This window comes from Acinonyx jubatus, chromosome A2 (assembly GCF_027475565.1).
Source record: "Acinonyx jubatus isolate Ajub_Pintada_27869175 chromosome A2, VMU_Ajub_asm_v1.0, whole genome shotgun sequence".
Taxonomy (NCBI): domain Eukaryota; kingdom Metazoa; phylum Chordata; class Mammalia; order Carnivora; family Felidae; genus Acinonyx; species Acinonyx jubatus.
The window spans coordinates 41,747,912-41,769,859 of NC_069383.1; the positions used below are offsets into that span (position 1 = coordinate 41,747,912).

Consider the following 21,948-nt stretch of genomic DNA (forward strand, 5'->3'; position numbering starts at 1 on the left):
TTAAGACTATTTATTTTTGAGACAGAGAGACAGAGCAGGGGAATGGCAGAAAGAGAGAGGGGACAACACAGAGTCTGAAGCAGGCTCCAGGCTCTGAGCTTTCAGCACAGAGCCCTACATGGGGCCCAGAATCCATGAACCGTGAGATCAAGAATTGAATTGAAGTCAGATGCTTAACCAACGGCACCCCATACATTTTGTGTATTGAAACTCAAATTTAACTGGGCATCCTCTATTTTTATTTGCTAAATTTGGCAACCCTATTCTGAAAACATCAGTCTAGATAAGCTTTTTCTAGAAATTAGACCAGAGTAGAGGTTTATCCCAGAGGGCATTTATAAAAGGAATAATAAGGGGACATAGCTGGCAATGTTTTTTCTCTATGATTTTGCACAAGCCATAGAAACATGGTTCAAATGAATCCTGGTTTTGTCAACACTCTGTGTCAGGAGTTCTTGAACCCGAGACTGTGTAAGAGATACAGGGGGTATGTGAACCCCTTGAAATCATAGGCCGTGTTGAATATATGTGCATCTTTGTGAGGAAAGAAACCAAAATTAGATTCCCAAAGGTGCCTGAGACTCCCAAGGAGGTCAGGAGACACTATCTTATTGACTGAGGACATGGCTTTTTGAACTCAGGGAAGGCATTCTTGCTGGGGGCTTGGGTATTATTATTGTTTGGGCAGTTGATTTCCTGAATATCTAAAATAAATATGGAGAAAATCTCAGCAAATTTAAAAGAGTGGAAAGTTTACCCATCTACTGAAGCATCCCTTTCAAATGAGGGATGAGTATAAGCTGCCACGCATTTCGCATCTTTCACAGAAGCTGAATGGAAGCCAGTTCATGAGTGATGCTGATCTTTGTGAAGTCCCTGATGATAGAGTGGCATACGCTTTATATACCAAAGCCTCTTAAAGAAATAGATTAAGAAAAAGAGAGTGAGAAAGACAGAGAACACCGCCTAGGCAATGGATAATGTTACTACCTGTAAAAAACAAATGGCCATTTTTATAATCACCACTTTATGTTTTCTTTAGAAATCCTTCATCAATTTACCAACAGCTCTTACCAATGAGCTCAACTGGCCCCAAATCTCTGGTGCTACTGGGTTTCTGGACTCCATTAGTGGGTATGTATGTTTGAGTACCTTTAAACATTTCAACATATCTATGTAAGGAAAGAACAAGAGATGGGGCTTGCTCCCAAGATGTTGAAATGAGAATTATTAGGAATTGCTTCTAGAACATGAGTAACATACAAGAAACCTACCACTGACATAGAGTCCACTATGCAGGGGAATGTAATGCAAATTGAATTTTATCAGTGTTCGCAAGGAGGGAATATTCTCATTACAGGGGCTGTAGAGTTGACCTCTAGTGGATAAGACATAAACGCATCACTGACTATTTCTCATTCAAGGGACAAGAAAGTTTACTTGATTATTTACTCTCAGAAATTAATATCCATAAAGGTAATGGCTAAAATTAATAGGCAAGTCTCAAGGTCCTGGAATCACCCTGGCTTCAATGCTCTGGATTTGAAGGTAGAAACAATGTATGGCAAATCTGAGTGACACACAAACCCAATTTGCTATGTGTGATTGGGTGTTTACTCAGAGCCTGGGGGCAGCCATTCATAGGTTAGCACCCCATTTTTTTATTTAATGGAGGACATTATATATCATAAATAAATTATTTGATTATTACCTTATTGTCTTCACTCATTCATCTAAAAATACTTACTAAATACTTACTACCTAATCAGGAATATATGCTACAGATGTTTCAAAGGTAAATGGGGTTTGACCTGTCTCTGCAACCAATTAAAATCAAATAGGGCAGATTAGACAAATGTACAAATAATGATAATACAAGAAAGATGTGCCACAGACAACTCTCAACACAGAGCTACAGATTCATTGAAGAAATAATTCATAGAATTAGTCAATAGCCTCTTCCTTTTGGGGTGTCAGGCCAGGGGCCCAAACCCTAAAGGATTTACAAGATTGGTGTAATGAAAGAGGTAGAGAAAAAACAGGAAATGATAACCAATCTTCAGGAAAGGGCATTGATAATAATGTAGGAATCATCTGTGAATATAGGGAAAGCAAAGGGGATGCATTTTCAAGTTTAGGTGTAGGTTTTCAAGTTTAATCACATGAAAAATGAGGTTAGTGTAATAATGTTAACAGTATCAGTGATAGGGAGAGCAAGAAGTAACCTTCATGAGACATTCACTGTATGCAAATCACTACCCTGAGTGTTATGTAGAGATTTTTCTCATTTCATCTCTTTGTGAGGGAGCTGGCATTAATTTCTGCATTTCACAGTTGAGGAATCTAAGGGTTACATAGACAGGTTAAGAAACTTGACCAGGGACCCACATTAATGTGAAATGGTGGGATCTGTCATCATGGAACACTATACCAGAGAGTAATTTGGTGAGCAGGGGTCCTCCTGGTCCCCAATGCCCAAACTTTATGATTTTTTTTTCATTCTACCTGCAGGAATGTTGCTCTCTGTAGTCTTTGTCACTTTGAGAGAATAGCGATGGGATGGAGAAATGACTAAGAATCAGAGAAGCCCTCTCCATGGGGAGACATGGCATGCATTGTTTCAAAGGTCAATCAGGGGCTCCCTTTCTATGGGCCCCATACTCCCGGTGGTCTGGGGCCCCCTGAGCACCAGGCTTAGCCTCTCTTTCTTCAGCTGCACTTGCTATTGTTTTTGTCACCTGGAACACATCCAGAGATAGCCAAGCTGAAGCAGCTTTCTGGAAAAAAGACTCTTACCTATCTCCCCACTGTCAACACTGAAAGTGAGAAAACAAAATTTAACTGGCCTCCACCAATCCAGTACAAAAACACCTGGAGATTTCTCTAAATTAAAGCTTTTATGACAACAACAAAGGAATACATTATGAATGAGAAATGGATATAGTTTATTACATTTTTAATGGAAGTTTAACTTTATGTTGAACCCTATAAAATTCAGCCACCTTTTGACCTAAAGCTTCACAAGGTTGCCATTGAGGAAATACCAGTCTGATGTTTAAAACAATTGCCAATGGGGCGCCTGGGTGGCTCAGTCGGTTGAGCGACCGACTTCGACTCAGGTCATGATCTCATGGTTTGTGTGTTCGAGCCCCCGTGTCAGGCTCTGTGCTGACAGCTCAGAGCCTGGAGCCTGCTTCGGATTCTGTGTCTCCCTCTCCCTCTTCCCCTCCCCCACCCATGCTCTGTCTCTCTCTGTCTCAGAAATAAACATTTAAAAAAATAAAATAAAAAATAAAACAATTGCCAAGTAGTTTAAATCTTCCTTGGAGTCATCCAAAGAGTGAAAGAAGAATCCACTCAGCAGGGCCCAGTTGAAGGGAAAACTGGTTTCCTTATCTCTTCCACTTATAGCTCACACTCACCAACAGTTGCCCCACATCTCCTACATCTAATTTTCCCAAAAACTCTGCCCCAAAATAGCTCCTGCTCCCAAGCAGGCTGTTCAGTTGTTTTTAGATTTTAGTGAGGGGGTGACAGGGGGAACCAATGTCCTTCTGTGTCTCTTCTGTCCTCAGACTAGGGGTTTGCTCCCTTCTCAGTGTGGAATCCCACTAGCCCTCCAGTCCCATGGCTGCATCCACCACCATCCTATCAGAGCCCAGCAGCAGACAGATGCCCATAGGAGAAAGGCAGTGGGGAGAAAGGGAGAGGAGAGTTGCCAGTCTTTAGCCACTCATGGTTTATAATCCTTATAAGGGCTGTGCAGAGACATTCTAACACCATCTCACAAAGGAGGTGACTGGCTAGGTGTGCGTTAGGTGAAAGTCATCCCTATCCTAAGCTAGTTGGTGCTGACTTAGCACCTTCTTGTATCAGGCTCTGTGTTGCCATTTACAAAACTTCCATCTGGTTCTGCAACTTACTCATCACTGACTCCAGGTACTGTCCTTATCTGTTGTGTTTCTAAGGATGTGCGCAGCACAACTGGCATGCTGTAGGGTCACATACCCTGCAAGGGCTTTTCTCTCTATGTGTTTGTGGGGCCCCAGGCTATCTAGTCGTTTCTCTCCAAGAGCTCTTTCTGCCACCTGTTTGTGTGTACTATGCCTGTGTTCTTTGCCACCCAGCTGGAATGGGGGAAATATATTCAGTTCCTTTTGACAGAAAAGGAAATTCTCTGAAATCTGAGTTGTAGCAGATTCCGCCAGTAAACAGACACATAGCAGCATGATAGTCATGTGTGTGTCACCATTCAAGACATCCCTCCCAGCAGTAGGTCCTGTTAAGCCATTTCTATAATCTCATGCAAATTATATACTGCAGATAATCTAGGCTGGGCCAATCCCCTTCTTAAAATAACAAAGATTTATAAAGCGTGTAAAAAATATTAGGGAGATTAGAAGATTAGATTAGAGATTAGAAGATCCTCTTCTGCTGGAATCAGGAGAATGAAAAGAATATTGACCCAGAAAGCAACATGTATGAACGACATGGGCGGTTTCCACGGGCATTTTGAGCATGTCCTTCTGAGTCCAAATGCTTATCAAAATGGGATAGAATTTATGGATTTCTCTCTTCAACTGGATCTGTAGATAGTGCTTCTTATTATCTGTGATCAGCATCATGCTTTGGGTATTAACAATGTTCTTTAGAAAATGTACCTTTGAAAGCAAAGGATGCATGGTGCCTGGGTAGCTCAGTCAGTTGGGCATTAGACTCTTGGTTTCGGCTCAGATAATGATCTCACAGTTTCGTGAGTTCTAGCCCCACATCTGGCTCTGCATTGGCTCTCTATCATCTCTCTCTGCCCCTCCCCTGTTTGTGCTCTCTGTCTCTCTCAAAATAAATAAATAAACTTAAAAAAGAAAGAAAGAAGAAAAAGAAAAGAAAGAAAGAAAGAAAGAGAGAGAGAGAAAGAAAGAGAGAAGAAAGAAAGAGAGAAAGAAAGCAAGCAAAAAGATGTTGCTTGAGAGAGAAAATGGTTACCTTCCTTTTCTTTTTCCAACATACCCTCCTCCCTCAAAATTTAATATTTTTATGAGGTAAATGTAACTAATTGAAATTACATGCATGCATTAAAAGACAAATACAACCCCTTACTTTCACAAATCTTTACATCCTTCAGTTGATTCGACATTAACAAAAATCTGTTCTCTTGACTCTTAGGCTCGAGAAAATTCAAAAAGCAATATCGTTTAAAACCATATGTTTTATTTTGTTTTCCCAATGTGATTCTGAAAGTAATTGAGTGGTTCAAAGACAAAAAAAAAAAAAAAACCGAAAACAAAACAAAACAAAAACCCACCCTATGAGATTGGTAGCATGGGAGCTGGGAGCCCAATAGCCAACATTAGAGAAGGGAACTATAATTGTAAGTGAGAAGAAATGGGTATTTTTTAAATTAAAAATAGTACTTCATGTTCAGATCATGTTCAAAAGCAATTAATGTAAGAGAAAAAATCCTATTTAAGTTAAAGAACACAAGGCCCAGTAACACATATGGAAGTATGGGAAACAATACCAAAATTCAGGAAGGAAGGACTTCTAGTTAAAGCAATATCTAAAACTCCAGAGCCCTGTGAGTTGGTGTGGTAGAGCAGGAGGAAGACCACCTTTATAGGTACAAGGGTTCTGGTTCTGTATGGCCTTCAGTGGAATATACAGCAGTCCTGGACCTCATTTATATGTTGAAGTTGAGTTGCACCTAGCAATCTCTGAAGTTCTCCCCAGTGTTAAAGTTTAGTGGCTTTAGGGCAACGTATTATTAAAGTCCACATCCTACCTTCCTGATGCTGCTTGGTTTAGAAACATTGGAGGAAGCTGTTGAGAAAATATGCTCCTGCTTCTCCCCACCAAATATGCTTTTCTCCACCCCTTAACTGACCATGCCTTCAGATAAGACTTGGCTAATTTTATGTGTCAGAGCCTGAAATTTTCTAGGAACCATGTTTCTCTAGGGCCAGGGTTGTTGTGCCATAAAGTTTGATCATCTGCATCATAATCCCTGCACTGTGTGGTGCTGGCTACTTGACCAGCTACTGGTTTAAGTAGCACTCCATAATTGATTGTCCTTTATGGGTACTATTTCCTCTAAGCAAACCTCAGAAAGAGAACCTGGTAACTCCAAACCCTTAACAAACATAAGCACCTGAACCTAACCACATCTAACGTGAGCATTTATGGTGTCCAAAACCCCTTCTGAAAGTGGGTCCAGGAGATGGTCCAGTCAGTGGAGTTCTGCAGGCCAGGGGTAAATGGTAGAGAAGTCCTTCAAATCTGGAGAGCAGAGGGAGGAAAAACAGGGCAGCAATCAGAGCTTTAAAAATAAAAGGTGAAGTTAGCCATTAAAAATCATGAAAGCCAAAAGAACCAAAAGCAATTACCGAAGTTACCATATCAAGCTGGAAAGAGAAGAGTGAGATCAGTAGGTCAACATAAGTGGGTGCCAACTACATGGAATTTTGTAGAACAAATGTCACTCCCTCTGCCACTGGCTTAGATTTGCTATTTGGGGCCAGAAACATAGTACACGCTTAGAAAGAAATAGACAAAGCTACTGTGAAAAGAGACACAGTAATGCTATTCAAGGACATTTAAACACACATCTTTGATGAGCAGTGTCCTAGAATCTGAGTGTTAAAGGTTATCTATTCTCTCCAACCCAATAGACGTTATATGAGAGAACAATTTTGAAAAGCAGTGTATAATTCCAAACCAAGTCACTTGGGGTGTTAAAAACAGAAAATTGGAGAGAAGGGATTTGCAGCTAAGATTTGCTAACCTAATTTCATGTTTTAAAAAAAGACATGTAAGTACTAAACACTAATGGACTTAATAACCTTATTAAATCCATTATTCAAAAATTACATGTGATGTAAGTGCAAATGATTAGTCATCTTATAATTATACTTTGCAAAACAAATAATTAGCCAGAGAGGTGGTCATTTGAAGTTAGGTGAGGCTGATTGGAGTGAAATACAATCTACATCAGAGATTCTCCAAGTGTGGTCTGTGGACTGCTGGGAGGTGGGTCTCTCAGGCCTTTTCGAGGGATCCACAAGGTAAAAATTACTTTCACAACAGTACCAAAACAGTATTTGCCTTTTGCACTGTGTAGCCATTGGTACTGATGGCACAAAAACATGGTGGGTGAAATTGTTGACATCTGAGCATGAATAAAGGCAGTGGCGCCAAACTATGTTTATAGTCACTGTGATCTTCACCTCTACACAACCCTCATTTTAAAAAATAGCCCGGGGGTGGAGGGCAGCTTCCCCTGAAAAGTTCACCTACTGAGCAGAAGAATTATTAATTTTTTTAAAGTATGTCCATGATTTTTTAATAATTTCATCAGATGAAATGGGAGGTATGCATAAAGCACTTGTACTGCATAAGAAAAAATATGATTTTCTTAAGAAAAAGCACTTTTGTGAGGGAGTTGAGAGCTGAATTAGTCAGTTTTTCATGGAACACTGGTTTTATTTAAAAGATCTAGAAAATAAATTATAGTTATTCAGATTGGATATGTGGCAGATAGTGGCAGATAGTGTATCTGAAATGAAGGAGCTTCAAGGAAAACAACCAAGAGTATTGACCGTTAATCATAAAATTTCAGCTTTCAAAGAAAATTCTGAGTTTTTGAAAACTTGTATTTTCTGTTATGAACTTGACAGCTTCCTAATACCCAAAACTTTCCTGATATGTAGTGCTAGCAACAAGTATGATTTTTCAATATTGTATCATAAAATGTATCAACATTTAAAATATCCACATAACTCAGTGAGCCAATATTTTCTAAATGACCAGTATATGATGTATAAAACCATGCATGGGTAAAAGATCCATTCAAAGTACAAGATAGACCAATGCATTTTAATGTGATGTGGTGCAAAAGTTCATTGATATAATTTCAGATTCCACATGACAACTAATCAATCTTTAAAGTAATACCACATCTCAAGTTTTGGTATAGAATCAAAGAAGACTGTCCATACTTATCTAAAAAAGTAGAGGTGCCTGGGAGGCTCTGTCGGTTAGGGGTCTGACTTTGGCTCAGGTCATGATGTTGCAGTTCGTGAGTTCAAGTCCAGCCATCAGGCTCTCTGCTATCAGCATGGAGCCCACTTCAGATCCTCTGTCCCCTTCTCTCTCTGCCCCTCTGCCATGCACGTGCACGTGTGCACACACTTGTGCTCTCTCTCTCTCAAAAATAAATATAAACATTTTTAAAAAGATATTAAAATGTTACTCCCTTTTACAACTAACTGTATGTTGAAGATGAGACTTTCTTCACATAATTCCATCAAAACAACATACCACCACAGATTTAATGCAGAAGCAGAGATGAGAACCCAGACTGCCCTCTATTAAGTCAGACAGTAAAGAAATTTGAAAAAGTGTAAGACAATGCCATTTTTCCCACTAATTGGAGGAAGGGTTGGAAAATATATATTTTTCAGAAAAAAATATGTTACTTATGTTAACATGTAATGGGTTTATTATTATTATTTTAAATGAATCAATAATTAAATATTCTTTTAAATTTCTAAGTTTTGATTTCTAACATATAATATTGACAGGTATAATTCACATTTAATTTTCTTTAAAAATCTCTCTGGGTTCCTCAGTAACTTTAAGAGTATAAAATGGTTCTGAGAGCAACAAATTGAGAACTTCTGTTTCAGAGAATGAGTGTGAAAAAGAAATGTGGCTGTGGACAGAAGCTGGGGGGAGGGGTGCCAACATTTAGAGGTTCAGGAAGAGAAGATAAGGAAGGAATAGTCCTTGGGGTGCCTGGTGGCTTAGTGGGTTAAGGGTGGGATTCTTGATTTCAGCTCAAGTCATGATCTCACTGTTCATGAGTTCAAGCTCCGCATGGGGCTCCACACTGACAGTGCAGAGCCTGCTTGGGATTCTCTCTCTCACTCTCTCTGCTCCTCCCCTGCTCATGCTCTTTCTAAGTAAATAAACCTCTAAATAAATTTTAAAAAGGAAGAAATAGTTCTCAAAGTAGAGACAAAACTAGAAGGGTTCAGCAGCCTAGAGACCAAGGGAAGAAAGTGTTTCCAAAGGAGAAGTGACTTTCAGCCAAATGCTGCCAGAGGCAGAGGAGGACTGGAACAGAGAAAGAGGACTGTGGGTGCAGGGCGGTAATCAAGGGAGACTGGCCAGAGATGTCTCAGTGGGGGGAGATGGAAACCTGACTGTAGAGAGTAGTTTCCAGGAGGTGATAAGGGAAGTGAGCATGAACAACTTATTTAGTAAGTTCCCTTTAGGATGCCTGGGTGGCTCAATCAGTTAACTGCCTGACTTCAACTCAGGTCATGATCCCAAGGTTCCTGAGTTCGAGCTTCTCCACCTTCTCCGGTCAGGCTCTGTGCTGACAGTTCAGAGCCTGGAGACTGCTTTGGATTCAGTGTCTTCCTCGCTCTCTGCCCCTCCCCCATTCATGCTCTCTATGTGTGTCTCTCTCTCTTAAAAATAAATAAATATTAAAATAAATAAAAAATTAAAACCTTCCCCATTAAAGGGAGAAGAGAAAAGGGGTGATAGCTTGTGGGGAATTATTTTTAGATGAGAAATCCTACAGTATGCTGTTAGTGAGAGGAAGTTCCAACAGGGAAAGAAAGGTGGATGAAGGAAGGAAGCAAGGAAGGATGGAGAAAGCAAGAAGGGATGGAATGAAGGCTCAGGGCACTGCCCTTTGGGCCAGAAGGACCATCTGTAGAAGCCGTAACTCCTAGCCAAGGACTCTTCCTGCCATATACTGACAAATCTCTCCACCTGCAAAATTTCTCCCTTGATGCCACTCATTTCTAAATTTTCACTTTTTAATTTAATTACTCAAATAATGAATACATTTTCATCTTACAAAACATACTGAGGTATATTTATAGTAAAAAGCCAAAGCTTTCCCCCAATTCCACCCCCTTTCCCAGGAGAAAGCCCTATTATCAATTTAGCGTGATTTTGTTCAGATCCCTTCTGTGTGATTACGTGTGTAAATCGGTACATAAAGAAATATTTCATTAAAATATCCCCATAAGTGGCATTAAACAGTGTATAATACACTGTAAATTAATGCTTTGCTTTAACAATACTTCTCAAAGCACTTTCCATTCTTGAACAATTCTGCGTGGTATTTCATAGCATCGTACTGATGGACAGTCCATTCCAAATCCTCACGATACCGAATAATGCCATAATGAACATCCTACAGTTCTCTTTATGAATACATGTGACAATTTATTTAGAAAAAAATGGAGAGAGGAGCGCCTTGGTGGCTCAGTCCGTTAAGCATCTGACTTCGGCTCAGGTCATGATCTCACGGTTCATGGGTTCGAGCCCATGTCGGGCTCTGTGCTGACAGCTAGAGCCTGGAGCCTGCTTCAGATTCTGTGTCTCCCTCCCTCTCTGCCCCACCCTTGCTCATGCTCTGTCTCTGTCTCTCAAAAATAAATGTTAAAAAAAACTTCTAAATAAATAAATAAACATCTAAGAAAAAATGGATAGATCTGAATGTATACATTTTAATTTTTCATAATCTCCCAAAAAGCTATCCCAATTTATATTCCCACAAATAGTCTGTGAGAATACTTGTTTCCCCGTATCCTTGCCAATACTGAAGATTGTCCATCTTCTTAATTTTTTCCAATCTAACAATATTTTATTGTTATTCTGATAATATGTAACCTGGTTACTAGTGAGTTTGAGCATCTCTTCATGAGCACTTACACTCACCTTTGTCTTATCTAGTTACCCTTTGTTCAAGCTTCCACACTCACCACCCAGGGATCAGTTCCTTTAGACAGCCTCCTCAGGCCAACCCCCACCTGAGTGGATGATTCTCTCCTGTGCTCTTAGTGTGCTCCTTCAACCTCAATGTCACCTCACTTGTCAAAACAGTTTATGTATTGTCTCTCCACTCCGCCCACCCCACCCCAGACTCTGAGCATCTTGAGTACAGGAATTAGGCTTGACTTTGCTCTCTAGCCCTAGACCCTGACACATTATGTGGCACCATAATAGGTACTCAATAAAAGAACTACTGAATAAGTTCATATTGATATCACTTTACATTTGTAGAGTGCTTTACAATCTACAAGCCTCCTTCCCTTGCATTTCCTCAGATTGCCTAAATCAAGTCAGATTTGCAGGAATTAACATTTCAGGGAAAACGCTAGGGATAAGGGAAAAGGAATATAAACAGAATGAATTGAATCACCAGCTGCATGATGTGATGCATGTAAAAATAAATCAGTGTAGCTTAAGCCCTTGGACTTCTAAGCATGTTCTATAATAAATGTTCTACAAGAAACTAGCAAAATTCATTTAAGTATTAAAATAATCACACAGTCAACAAATTGGAGAGAACAATTTTCAAGTAAAATAATCAACTCAATAGCCAGATAGAAGGAATAAAACAAATGAGAGATCTGCTAACAAGTGAATTTGGTCAATAATAGATAAGTCAAGCCTTGGTGTGAAGTTTTGTCCAGAATGACATAATTTTTCAATCCAGGTTGATCAAAGTATATGAACAACCTCCAAATTTCTCTAGCAAAATTCCTATAACCAACTCAACCTGAGATTTTAGGCCATCTCAATGCTTACATAGAGAACACAAAAATAGTTCATCAATATTCCCCAACACACTTCTGTGAAACATTAGTTCCACAAGATGTCATACATATTTTTTAAAAGATTCCTAGGGCAACTAAGTTTTGGAAATGCTGGTTTAAATAAGGAGAAACACATTTATTCAGTATAAGGCTTATTAGAGCCTTTAATAAGGCAAAAAACCTTATGTATCTCCAAGGTATAATATGAAACCGTTTCTAAACTTATTTGACCGCCGAACTATGTAGAAAATCTTTCTCTCTCCCTTTCTCTCTATATGTATGCATTTAATGAGAAAGATACATTTCAAGAAACTAGTGTTTCACAGCATCCTTTGAGAAGTGCTGTTTAGATTATTAAAACAATCTTTTGTGTATCACAAGTGATCTTTGTACATTATAAGCCTCAACACCTTAAATCTCTCAGTTTATCATAGTTTAATATTTATGCTGATGCAGTGGCCTACAATCAAATCTGAGGCCAAGAAAAGCCAGGAAGGAAGCAGTTACAGCTGCTCTAAGTTCAGAGGACAGAGGAGGGAACCTTAGTGGGAAGTTAACTTAACAGGTCAGAAGCCTTGTCTGAGTACCGCAGCTCATGAATTATTGAACACAATGCCCATGAAGTCTATTTCCCTGCATTATTTGCTGCTCCAAATTCAAAATCTATCATGCTGTCTGACTAATCTTTTCATGTCTGAACTCCTAGGACCTCCTCTATAGCCAGCCTCACCACTGCACACACACCCCTGCATAATTAGCCCATTGCTAGTCTCTCTGAATACACAACGAGTCATATTCTACATGTTTATCTCTCTCTGAGGCTGAAATCTTCATTGTTCCATGATGTGGTGAATTAGAGGTTACACAGGGATCTAGTATCAAAGAACTAGAAGGAATTTTAAGAATTCTTTAATCCATCTCCCCGGCCCCATGCTAGTCTGACTTCCACCCACATCAGAAAGAAAACTATTCACTCTTTTCTTAAAGCTTCCCAGCAGTAGTGGTCCCTGGATGAAGCCTGCCCGGTCTCTAAATGATTCAGTTTTATCCTAATCCACTCCCCTGCCCTAACCCTTCACATTAGATGTTACCACGTATCTCTCACTGTCCCTGCTACTAGTCTTCCACATGCCCTAGTCTTTTTCGTGTGTCTCGTTCTCTACGATTCGCCTTAATTAGGGTGTCAGAACTTATACCCAAACAAGAAGTGCTCTGCAGAGAGACAGAAATAGCCTCAGAAACTTCACCAGGACCTGATACATCACTGTTGTTTGCATAGTATCAGACTTGATTTATCCCCAAAACCTCGGATATGCTAAGCCTTTTGGGGAAGCTGTTCTGTTGCCTTTCTCCAAGTACATTCTGCTTTGAGTCAACATAGAAGGTGATGACTTTTTTCAGTTTTAAATTCGACTCCTTTCATTTATCTGCATCATGCATAAGGCTCATTTTTTGGTCTTCTTCTTTGTTTTGTTTTGTTTTCCATTTGGTCATAGTGAAATGGTATGGTGGTGGTAGGTCATAAGAAGGCTCTCAGAGAAAGTGGTTTGTGTGTGTATGTGTATTTACCTGAACCTATGTTGGGGAAAGCAACCAGTAGACATTCTGTGTTAGGTTTACCTGTTTTGAATTTTGATGTTAGAAATCAAAAGCGGACCAGTGTGTCCTCACATGAAATGCCTGTACTTCCTGGGCACTGGAGTAGGTAGAGCTAGTCACAGTGGGAATTGAATATGGCATGCTTCCACGTCAGCCCCGTACATTGAGGATACCAGCATCTTGGGCATTGGGGAAGTTGGGAGAAAGAGAACTTTCAAGTACTCCTCTCTGCCCCCATCAAACTACAGCACTGATGCTATCGCCTCTTCTACCAGCCCATTGGGCTTGGTTTTGATGTACAACAGAGGGCAAAGGGAAAAAACAGAAGGTCACACTGAAAAACCTGAGTCCAAGTAGGGGTAGAGGAGCAAGAGGAGGGGAGATTTGAAACCAGAAAGGTCATCACAGTTAACCTTACTCTGCACAGTATCCTTGGTTTCTCCTATTAATTCAAATTCACCTGACCCTGTATACAGATGCCTTTCTATCAAGCATTCTCAATTTGTTAGCATCTCAAAAATATTGTGCCATGGGCTTCTCAGAATACTGTATTGATTTTTCTGTCTCCTCAGGATTCCTGGACACTCCATGAGAAATTCAATCCCTAGTATTTATAAGACAGATTATGCATTTGAGGTGGGATGAAAGAAAATGATACCTTTGATTATGTGAAATGATTGCTAGTGCCTAGTACAAAACCTTAATCTCAAAAGTCTAGATACTATTTCTGGTCAGAAATGTTAATGAAACTATTCACCAATTGGCAAAGATTTTGTATTATTGCAAAGACAGATGCAACTAACTGTTTCTATAATATTAATATACACTATTCGCTCTCCATGAGCAGGTCATGAGCAAAACAGTATTTCGGTACATAAATTCCATTTTTAGAATTATCAAAAATACATTTATGGCTAAATATTGGTAACAATTACTTTCCCAAAGGAAAATAACCCCTCTTTATTGACCGTGAAATTATTTTAGGATTGAACTCAGATCTAATGTCCATTTCCCATCTGCTTTTTTCAAAATATAATAAAACAGTCAAGGCAGAGGGCGTAAATGACACAGAGTATAAAGTATTCATTTCGGGCTTCTGGGTAAGATAGCAGATTGAGCAAAGCATTTACTTCTGTCCCTTGAGAAACTCCACTAAAATGACAGTAAATGAATCTGTCCACAAGGACAAAGAGAACAGGAAGAGCCAACAGCCACAAAACGTTGGAAACCAGAAAGCAGAACAAGTGGTAACTGACTCAGTTGACTCAGAAAGCTGCATCCGAAGCCAGTGGGAAGGAATGTCAAGAAGCAACCTGGTTTACGCTGCAGATTCCCCAGAAGACTTGAGGATTGGTTATATTTGGTAGCTCTAGAAATTGAGGTGAGAGTAAAAACAAGGGTTGATTGAAAGATTGAACTGAAGAAGCAGTTAGATCCTGAGACTCTTTCCCAACTTCACACAGGTGGGCAGTTGCCTCTCCTTACTCTGGTATAAGTCTAGAGGTTTATTATTCTCTAGAGATGCTAATATCAAAAGCTTCTGGACTGAGGGACACCAGACATAAGTGAAGAGAGGAGCACCCCACTCCACATGCATACTGAATGCTGCGAACCACCCACCCCTAGCCCCAGAGTGCTGGCAACCTGGCTGGAGGGCAGAAGATCCTTCTGTAGGGAGTCTACACATCCCAGGGAGGGAAGACCCAGACACTGACAGCAGGGCTTCCCCGAGAAAGTCCCCACCAGCCCATGCTACAGTGAGGATCTGAGTCAAAAAGCCACACCCAGAGGTCCACTTTCCAATCAGCTTTGAAGTTTTTAACCAGCTTCCACTTTTAAGTACAAGCCAACAAACAATCCAGGATCATCGGACATCAGAGGGAAACTTTGAATGTGGAAAGACAACACAAAAAGAGAAGAAGCAACTTCAAGAAAATAAACTATTGCTCTATTTTCTAAGGGAGAAACATTTTTCTTAGACTCTAATATCTTACCTGTAAAAAATAACTAGAATTTGGGGCACCTGGGTGGCTCAGTCAGTTAAGCATCTGACTTTGGCTCAGGTCATGATCTCGCGGTCTGTGGGTTCAAGCCCCGTGTTGGGTTCTGTGCTGACAGCTCAGAGCCTGGAGCCTGCTTCATATTCTGTGTCTGCTCTCTCTGCCCCTCCCCCACTCATGTTCTGTCTCTCTCTGTCAAAAATCAATAAACATTTAAAAAAAATTTTTACAATAATAACTAGAATTAGTATCTCCAAAAAGATAAGAAAAGATATTTCATTTGTGTAACAAGAATGTTACACTAAAATTAAAGAAATATTCAAAAAACAAAAAATATCACTTGGAAGTTATGCTAGTGGCATAAGATAGTTTTCATAAAAGGATTAAAGATGAAATTGAAGAGATCCTCCAGAAAATAGAACAAAAGACAAAGAGATGGAAAATAGGGCAGAAAAGCTAGGAAAATTAGAAGACCTGTCCAGCTGACCCAATATACAAATAATAAGAGTTCTAAGGAAAAAAAGAAAGGAAGAAATCATCAATGAAATAATTCAAGAACGTCTCTCAGAACTGACACATGTGAATTTCCAGGTTGAAAAGGTCCCTGGGTGACTAACACTGTGAATGCAAATAGAGCCACTCCAAGCCTATCATCACAACATTTCAGAACTCTTGAACAGATGCTACTGCAGGTTTTCAAAGGATGGAGGCACAGAGCAGCTTCAGACAACAACACTGGGAGGCTGGGAGCCAACGAACTGATAGCTTCAAACTTCTGAGGGAAAATGATTTTAACCTAGAATTCTATAACCATCTGTTCTGGTTAACTATTGTTGTGTAACAAAACACTCCAAACTTTAGTGGCTTAAAACAACAACCATTTTCATTACCTCTCACAGTTTAGGGTATCAGGAATTCAGGAAGAGTGTGGCTGGCCAATTCTTCCTCTCCATGTGATATTGACCATGGTTACTTGATGGTATCTACCTAGTGGTTGGGTTAAAGGGTCAGATATGACTTGACTCACATAACTGAGGCTTGAGAAGGAGAGTTAGAATATTGGGTTTGTTGTAGAATATTGGGTCCTGCTTCCTTTCCAGATAGGGACTTTAAAAAAAGGCTTTAATTTTTGGGCAGTTTTAGATATCCAGAAAAATTGAGCAGAAGGTACAGAGTTCCTATATACTCTGTCATCTCCTCCTCAATTTTACCTATTATCAACATCTTGCATTAATGTGGTACATTAGTGTGGTTATAAATGAAGAGCCAATATTTATATATTATTCTTAACTAAAGTCTACAGTTTACCTAAGGGTGTATTCTTTATGTTGAACCTTGCATGGGTTTTGCCAAATGCATAATGGCATGTATCCACCATTACAGTATCATATATCAGTATCACTGCCCCTACCCACAAAAACCTCTGTGCTCCATTTTTTAATCCCTCCTGTCTCTCCCCAAATCCCTAGAAACCACTTATCTTTTACAGTGTCTATGGTTTTGCCTTTTTCCAGAGTGCCACCTAGTTGGAATCATACAGAATATAGCCTTTTCATATTGGCTTCTTTCACTCAGCAATATGCATTTAAGCTTCCTCCATGTCTTTTCATGACTTGATAGCTCTTTTCTTTTTACTGCTGAATAATAGTCCATTGTATGGATACACCACATTTTGTTTACCCATTCGCCTTTTGAAAGACATTTTGGTTATTTCCATTGAAGGATCTTTTGACATGGTTTCCAGCAGGATAGTCAGACTTCTTACATGGTGAATCAGGGCTTCAAGAGAACAAAGTCGCCAGGAATCTTAAAAATGGGGCCATAATTGGCATAGAATCACTTCTAACGTACCCCGTTGGTCAAAAAGTCATATAACAGCCAAGATTTAAGGGTAAGGGTGTCAAAGATAATGAGGCCATCTTTAATCTACCACACCAGTCAATGAGAGACAAACTCTGATGGTCTCAGAGGTTTATTTCCTTCTTCCTATTGATTCCCTAGCAAGAAGATGATTCATCATGTTTGGGACTCCTCCTGTTTAACAGATAATCTCCTATACCATAAATCTACTATTATTGTTAAATAGTGACTTACAAACACCAGAACCCTCTTTCCCTAAAAATATGTAAGCTGTCCTTGATATATCTAGTCTAGCTACGTCCTGTTTAAAAGACCTTTCTAGGGGCACCTAGGTGGCTCAGTCTGTTGAATGTCCAACTTCAGCTCAGGTCATGATCTTGCAGTTTGTGAGTTCAAGTCCCACATCGGGGTCTGTGCTGCCAGCTCAGAGCCTGAAAACTGCTTCGGATTCTGTGTCTCTGTCTCTCTCTGCCCCTCCCCCACTTATACTCCCCCCGCCACTCTCTCTCAAAAATAAACATTAAAAAAAATTTTTAAAGACCTTTGTATAAGATAATGAGTGTTCAGAGACCAAGTGGAACTTGAAGTTTCTCCCCAACAAGTCTTATTAACCTTACATATGTTTTTAATTTTTTTTTACCTTATTTATGTTTATACTTACGGTGTAAGCTGTTTCTGGGCCCACATTATACCTCACCAACTCAAAAAATGGAAACATTTTTAGATATACAAATGATAAAAAAAAAAGTTACTTTCCTCACATCCTTCAAACATTACTTTAAAATATTCTCCATCAGAAACAATAAAAATGTGGTCTTCTAGAAAATAGATCTACTAAGCCGGGAAGAAGTAAAGACAATCTCCAGGATGATGAAGATGGGGGCTCTCAGGATATCTACTGAGCACCAGGGTGAGAGGGAAGCAAGTCCAGAGGAAGCAGGTCCAGAGGTTTCAGGAGAGATTTCTGCAAGATAAAATGAATAAATTATCCATTAGAGTATATTCAAAGGTGATCAAACAACTGTAAAAAATTTGAGGGTAAATTGATGATAAATACTTAGAAAATTAAGCAAACAAATGAAAGGCAACTATTAACTCCAGGGAAATAAAAGAATTTAGAAGGAGAGAGAAAGCAATCATACATCAATTGCGAATAGCCAAACCCCCTGCTCTATGGTGGGAAGTAAATAGACTACAAATCAAGAAGTGGACTTGAAAGTATGTTATTTAGAGATAAGAAAGAATATACCCAAAGAGTCAGTTAAGGCTGAAATTAGTAGCCTCTGGGAATGGAGAAATGGGGAGGGTAGGGGAGTGTGGGATTGCTGTTAATCACTATAAGCTTTATAGACATAAATAGTTTAACTGTCTTTGCTTACGTTTATCATTTCATTGAGCCTTGCTCTGACCACTCTAACCCTATTTCTTCTGCCTCCTTTTTTCCATAGCACTTACCGCCTTCTAGCATCCTCTCTAATTTGTTCATTCAGGATGCTTACTGTTTTTTTCCTGATAGAATTTCAACAATACAGGGCAGTGGTCTTCATTGTCTTCATTTACCAGTATGACCCAGGTGCCTAGAGCAGTCTCTGGAACATAGTAGGGCCCATTAAACATCACTCAAGTAAAACAACTTTGGCTTTTTAAAATTATTTGCATGGGTAGCTTTGATTTTTAAAAATAAAATAAATCATTTGCCTAAAAATTCTACCACAAAGTAAAAATCCCATACTTAAATATTGTTCATACATCTTGCTTGTCTATCAAAAAATGTTATCATTAGTTTTCTCAGGCTTCGAAATGAATACTCCTTCAGTGCATCCCAAGTTCCCAACCTGATACATGTTTACCTTTATGAAACACTGAGACAGTTGGCAAGCACTAAAATATAATAAGTGAGGCTCACATAACACTTAAAAATAAATGATGATTTATGTAAGGTTGTGAGATATGAAGTTATTATAATAAAGAGAAGATACAAACATTTGAGGAGTAATCAAGTACTTCTGAGTTTAATTATCATTCATTAGTCTATACCTGGTCTTGTTTCAAAAAAGATTTTAGGGAAGCCTATAAAAGTATAAAGGATATAACATTAAATTACACTTAAATTAAACCTTGGCAAGAGAAGATAGAAAATCAAGGATGGGACAAAGAGAAGCCAAGAAAACGACTTAAAATACATGCAGTTATAAGCTGATACTGGTCACAAATTTGTCTCTAAACTCTGTGTCCATTAGTATTAGATTTAGCTACAAGTAAACAAAGAAACTCAATATATGGGTGGTTAAAATAAAATAATATTTTAGTTTATTTCTCTCACACGTAAAATTTCAGAAATGTGGAATCCGGCTCTAGTGTGAGAGGTCAATTCCACTGGTTCTCAAGGATTCGGGGTTCTTGCAGCTCACCCCTCTGCCTTCCCAATGTAGGAGATACCCCCATAGTCCAAGATGGGATCACTCTGGGCACCAAAATGGAGAAAGAAGATAAAGAAGGAACAAGGGGCACTTGCCAATTGTTTCCTAAGAAATATTCCCAGAAATTGAATACTTCTCCTTCTATCTGATCGTCCAGAAATTAGTGAGGTGGCCAATTGCGGCTGTAAGGGAAGCTGAGTAAAGCAGTCATCACTGTGACATTATCATGTCCTACTAAAACTTCTATTAAAATGAAGGGGAGAGCTAGATCTGAAGGACAACAAGGGTGTGTGCCACGGCCTCATAGCAACCAAAAGAAGAAAGGGAAGAAGGTCAGGTTCAAAATCACTGAACAATGTATAGAATCACTGAATCACTATCTTGCACACCTGAAACTAATATAACACTGTACGTTAACTCTACTGGAATTAAAATTTAAAAAACCTAATAAAATTTAAAAATGGACACAGTTGTCAAGATGACCTTTGCTCAAGCAACTTATAGTAGCTCTTGGTAAAAAAGATTAGAAAGGGATGACTCTGGAGAACTTCACAAAAGTGAAAAAGTTTAGTCTTACTACATTGATGCAAACCATTTTATAGCACTGTTATTTGTAACAACTCTTTTTTTTTAATTTTCTTAATGTCTATTTATTTTTGAGAGAGAGAGAGAGACAAAGCATGAGTTGGGGAGGAGCAGAGAGAGAAGGAGGCACAAAATCCAAAGCGGTCTCCAGTTCTGAGCTGTCACCGACTGAGACACCCAGGCACCCCACAACTCTTAATAATGTATTGACAGTTTAGAGAAAACATGTGTGCAAAGATTTGATCTTCTGAGTTCATTTGAACCATCCATTTTGAAAAATCATAATAAAATCAAGGTTTTTGAACTTAATTGTGTGAATGTCCTGATATACACCTTTGTATTTGTCCTGATATACACCTTTGTATTTGTTTCAGAATTAAAGAAAATTCTATTTACCTTCGCTTACGGAAAAGAAACCACTGCAATCACAGAGACTACCAGAATATTTCAAGAAATGGTATGTAGCTTTCCATCGAAGCCTTCAGCAGTGTGCCTTTACTGATTGATTTTATTTCATAAGTTCCACAAAAGCTGAGTTAGAAAACAAGGGCCACCTAATAAAATGAACAGTCTCCCTTTCCAGCACCAGGGCCCTTCAAATACAGCATCTTACCTACAGCAGAGGTGAGAAAGAAAAAGATGTGGTGAGGATGTACACCAAGGCAAGGGAGCAGGTCAGTCATCCACAAGCAAAGTTCTAGAAAGGCAGGGCATTCAAGGCTCAGGAGGCAAGACTTAAGCAAGCCTTAGCAGAACAAGGGCTGAGTAAAATCAAGATCATTGCAAAGGCTCTGCCCTTCCTTGTGATGCAAAGTCTCCCACATTTCTAGTGGGATTTGGAGTTTTTTTATTTAATGTTTATTCATTTTTGAGAGAGAGACAGACAGACAGACAGACAGAGAGACAGAGCATGAGTGGGGGAAGGGCAGAGAGAGAGATGGAGACACAGAATCCAAAGCAGGCTCCAGGCTCTGAGCTGTCAGCACAGAGCCCGATGCAGTGCTTCAACTCACAAACTGCAAGATCCTGACCTGAGCTGAAGTCAGTCACTTAACGGACTGAGCCATCCAGGCACCCCTGAGATTGGAGTTTTAAGATAAATGGCTAAGTGTTTATATCTGAAATCCCCAAAGCCATTAAGAAAATGAATGTATTTTCAGAGTGTTGTGGAGACTTGCAGGTCTCCATCAGTTTCCCATGTTTCCCAGGACATCAGTGTCCTTGCCTCTCACCTACATGGTTCTCAGCTCCCACCTTGGACCCAGAGACAGTCCATTGCCACAGGACTTCAGTGAAACTCCTGACTGATGAACCAATGCCTGGCTAATGCCAAATGAATTGCCAAGAAATGTTTTGTGACACCGTGATGTAGAGATGGCAGACACTTAGGGTGGGTGTTGCCACTCCATCTTCCTAAGATGTCACTAGTCAACCTTGGCACTCCTCTCTGCTACACCCAGATTCTGCCTCAGCAATTCCTACGATACAGCACATCTGACAATCACCATCAACAGGTTAGACTTGGCATGTAAAGCTAAACCTATTTGCCATCCCTGTGCCATTTCCAATTCACAAGAGTGTTAAGGCTTTTTCTGGGCAGTACAAGTTTTAACCAAATATATGAGCAGCAAATAATGTATGTCTTATCATACATATTCTACACAGAATAAATGTTCTGCTAGTCTAAGAACAATATAAGTTTTCTTACTAATGAAATAATAGTTGCTATTTATTACTCTCTTACCAAGTGCTAAGAATACTTTACGTATAATATTTCAGCTTTTTTTTTCAACAAACTGTAAGGCAAGTATCAGTATATGTCTTCAGTTCTATGATACCACTGATTATAATAGCTCAAGGGGG

At 39.4% G+C, this 21,948-nt stretch overlaps 1 protein-coding gene across 3 annotated transcripts in view; it reads left to right on the forward strand.

The window, feature by feature from the left end:
• The window catches only part of AOAH (acyloxyacyl hydrolase), a 166,881-nt gene that overhangs the window by 96,853 nt on the left and 48,080 nt on the right, over positions 1–21,948 (forward strand). For all 3 annotated transcript variants that reach the window (XM_015065023.3, XM_015065022.3, XM_053218225.1), the window contains exons 13-14: positions 1,043–1,134; positions 20,460–20,542. In XM_015065023.3, coding sequence (XP_014920509.1) covers positions 1,043–1,134; positions 20,460–20,542 — 175 coding nt within the window. The remainder of the gene's footprint in view (positions 1–1,042; positions 1,135–20,459; positions 20,543–21,948) is intronic.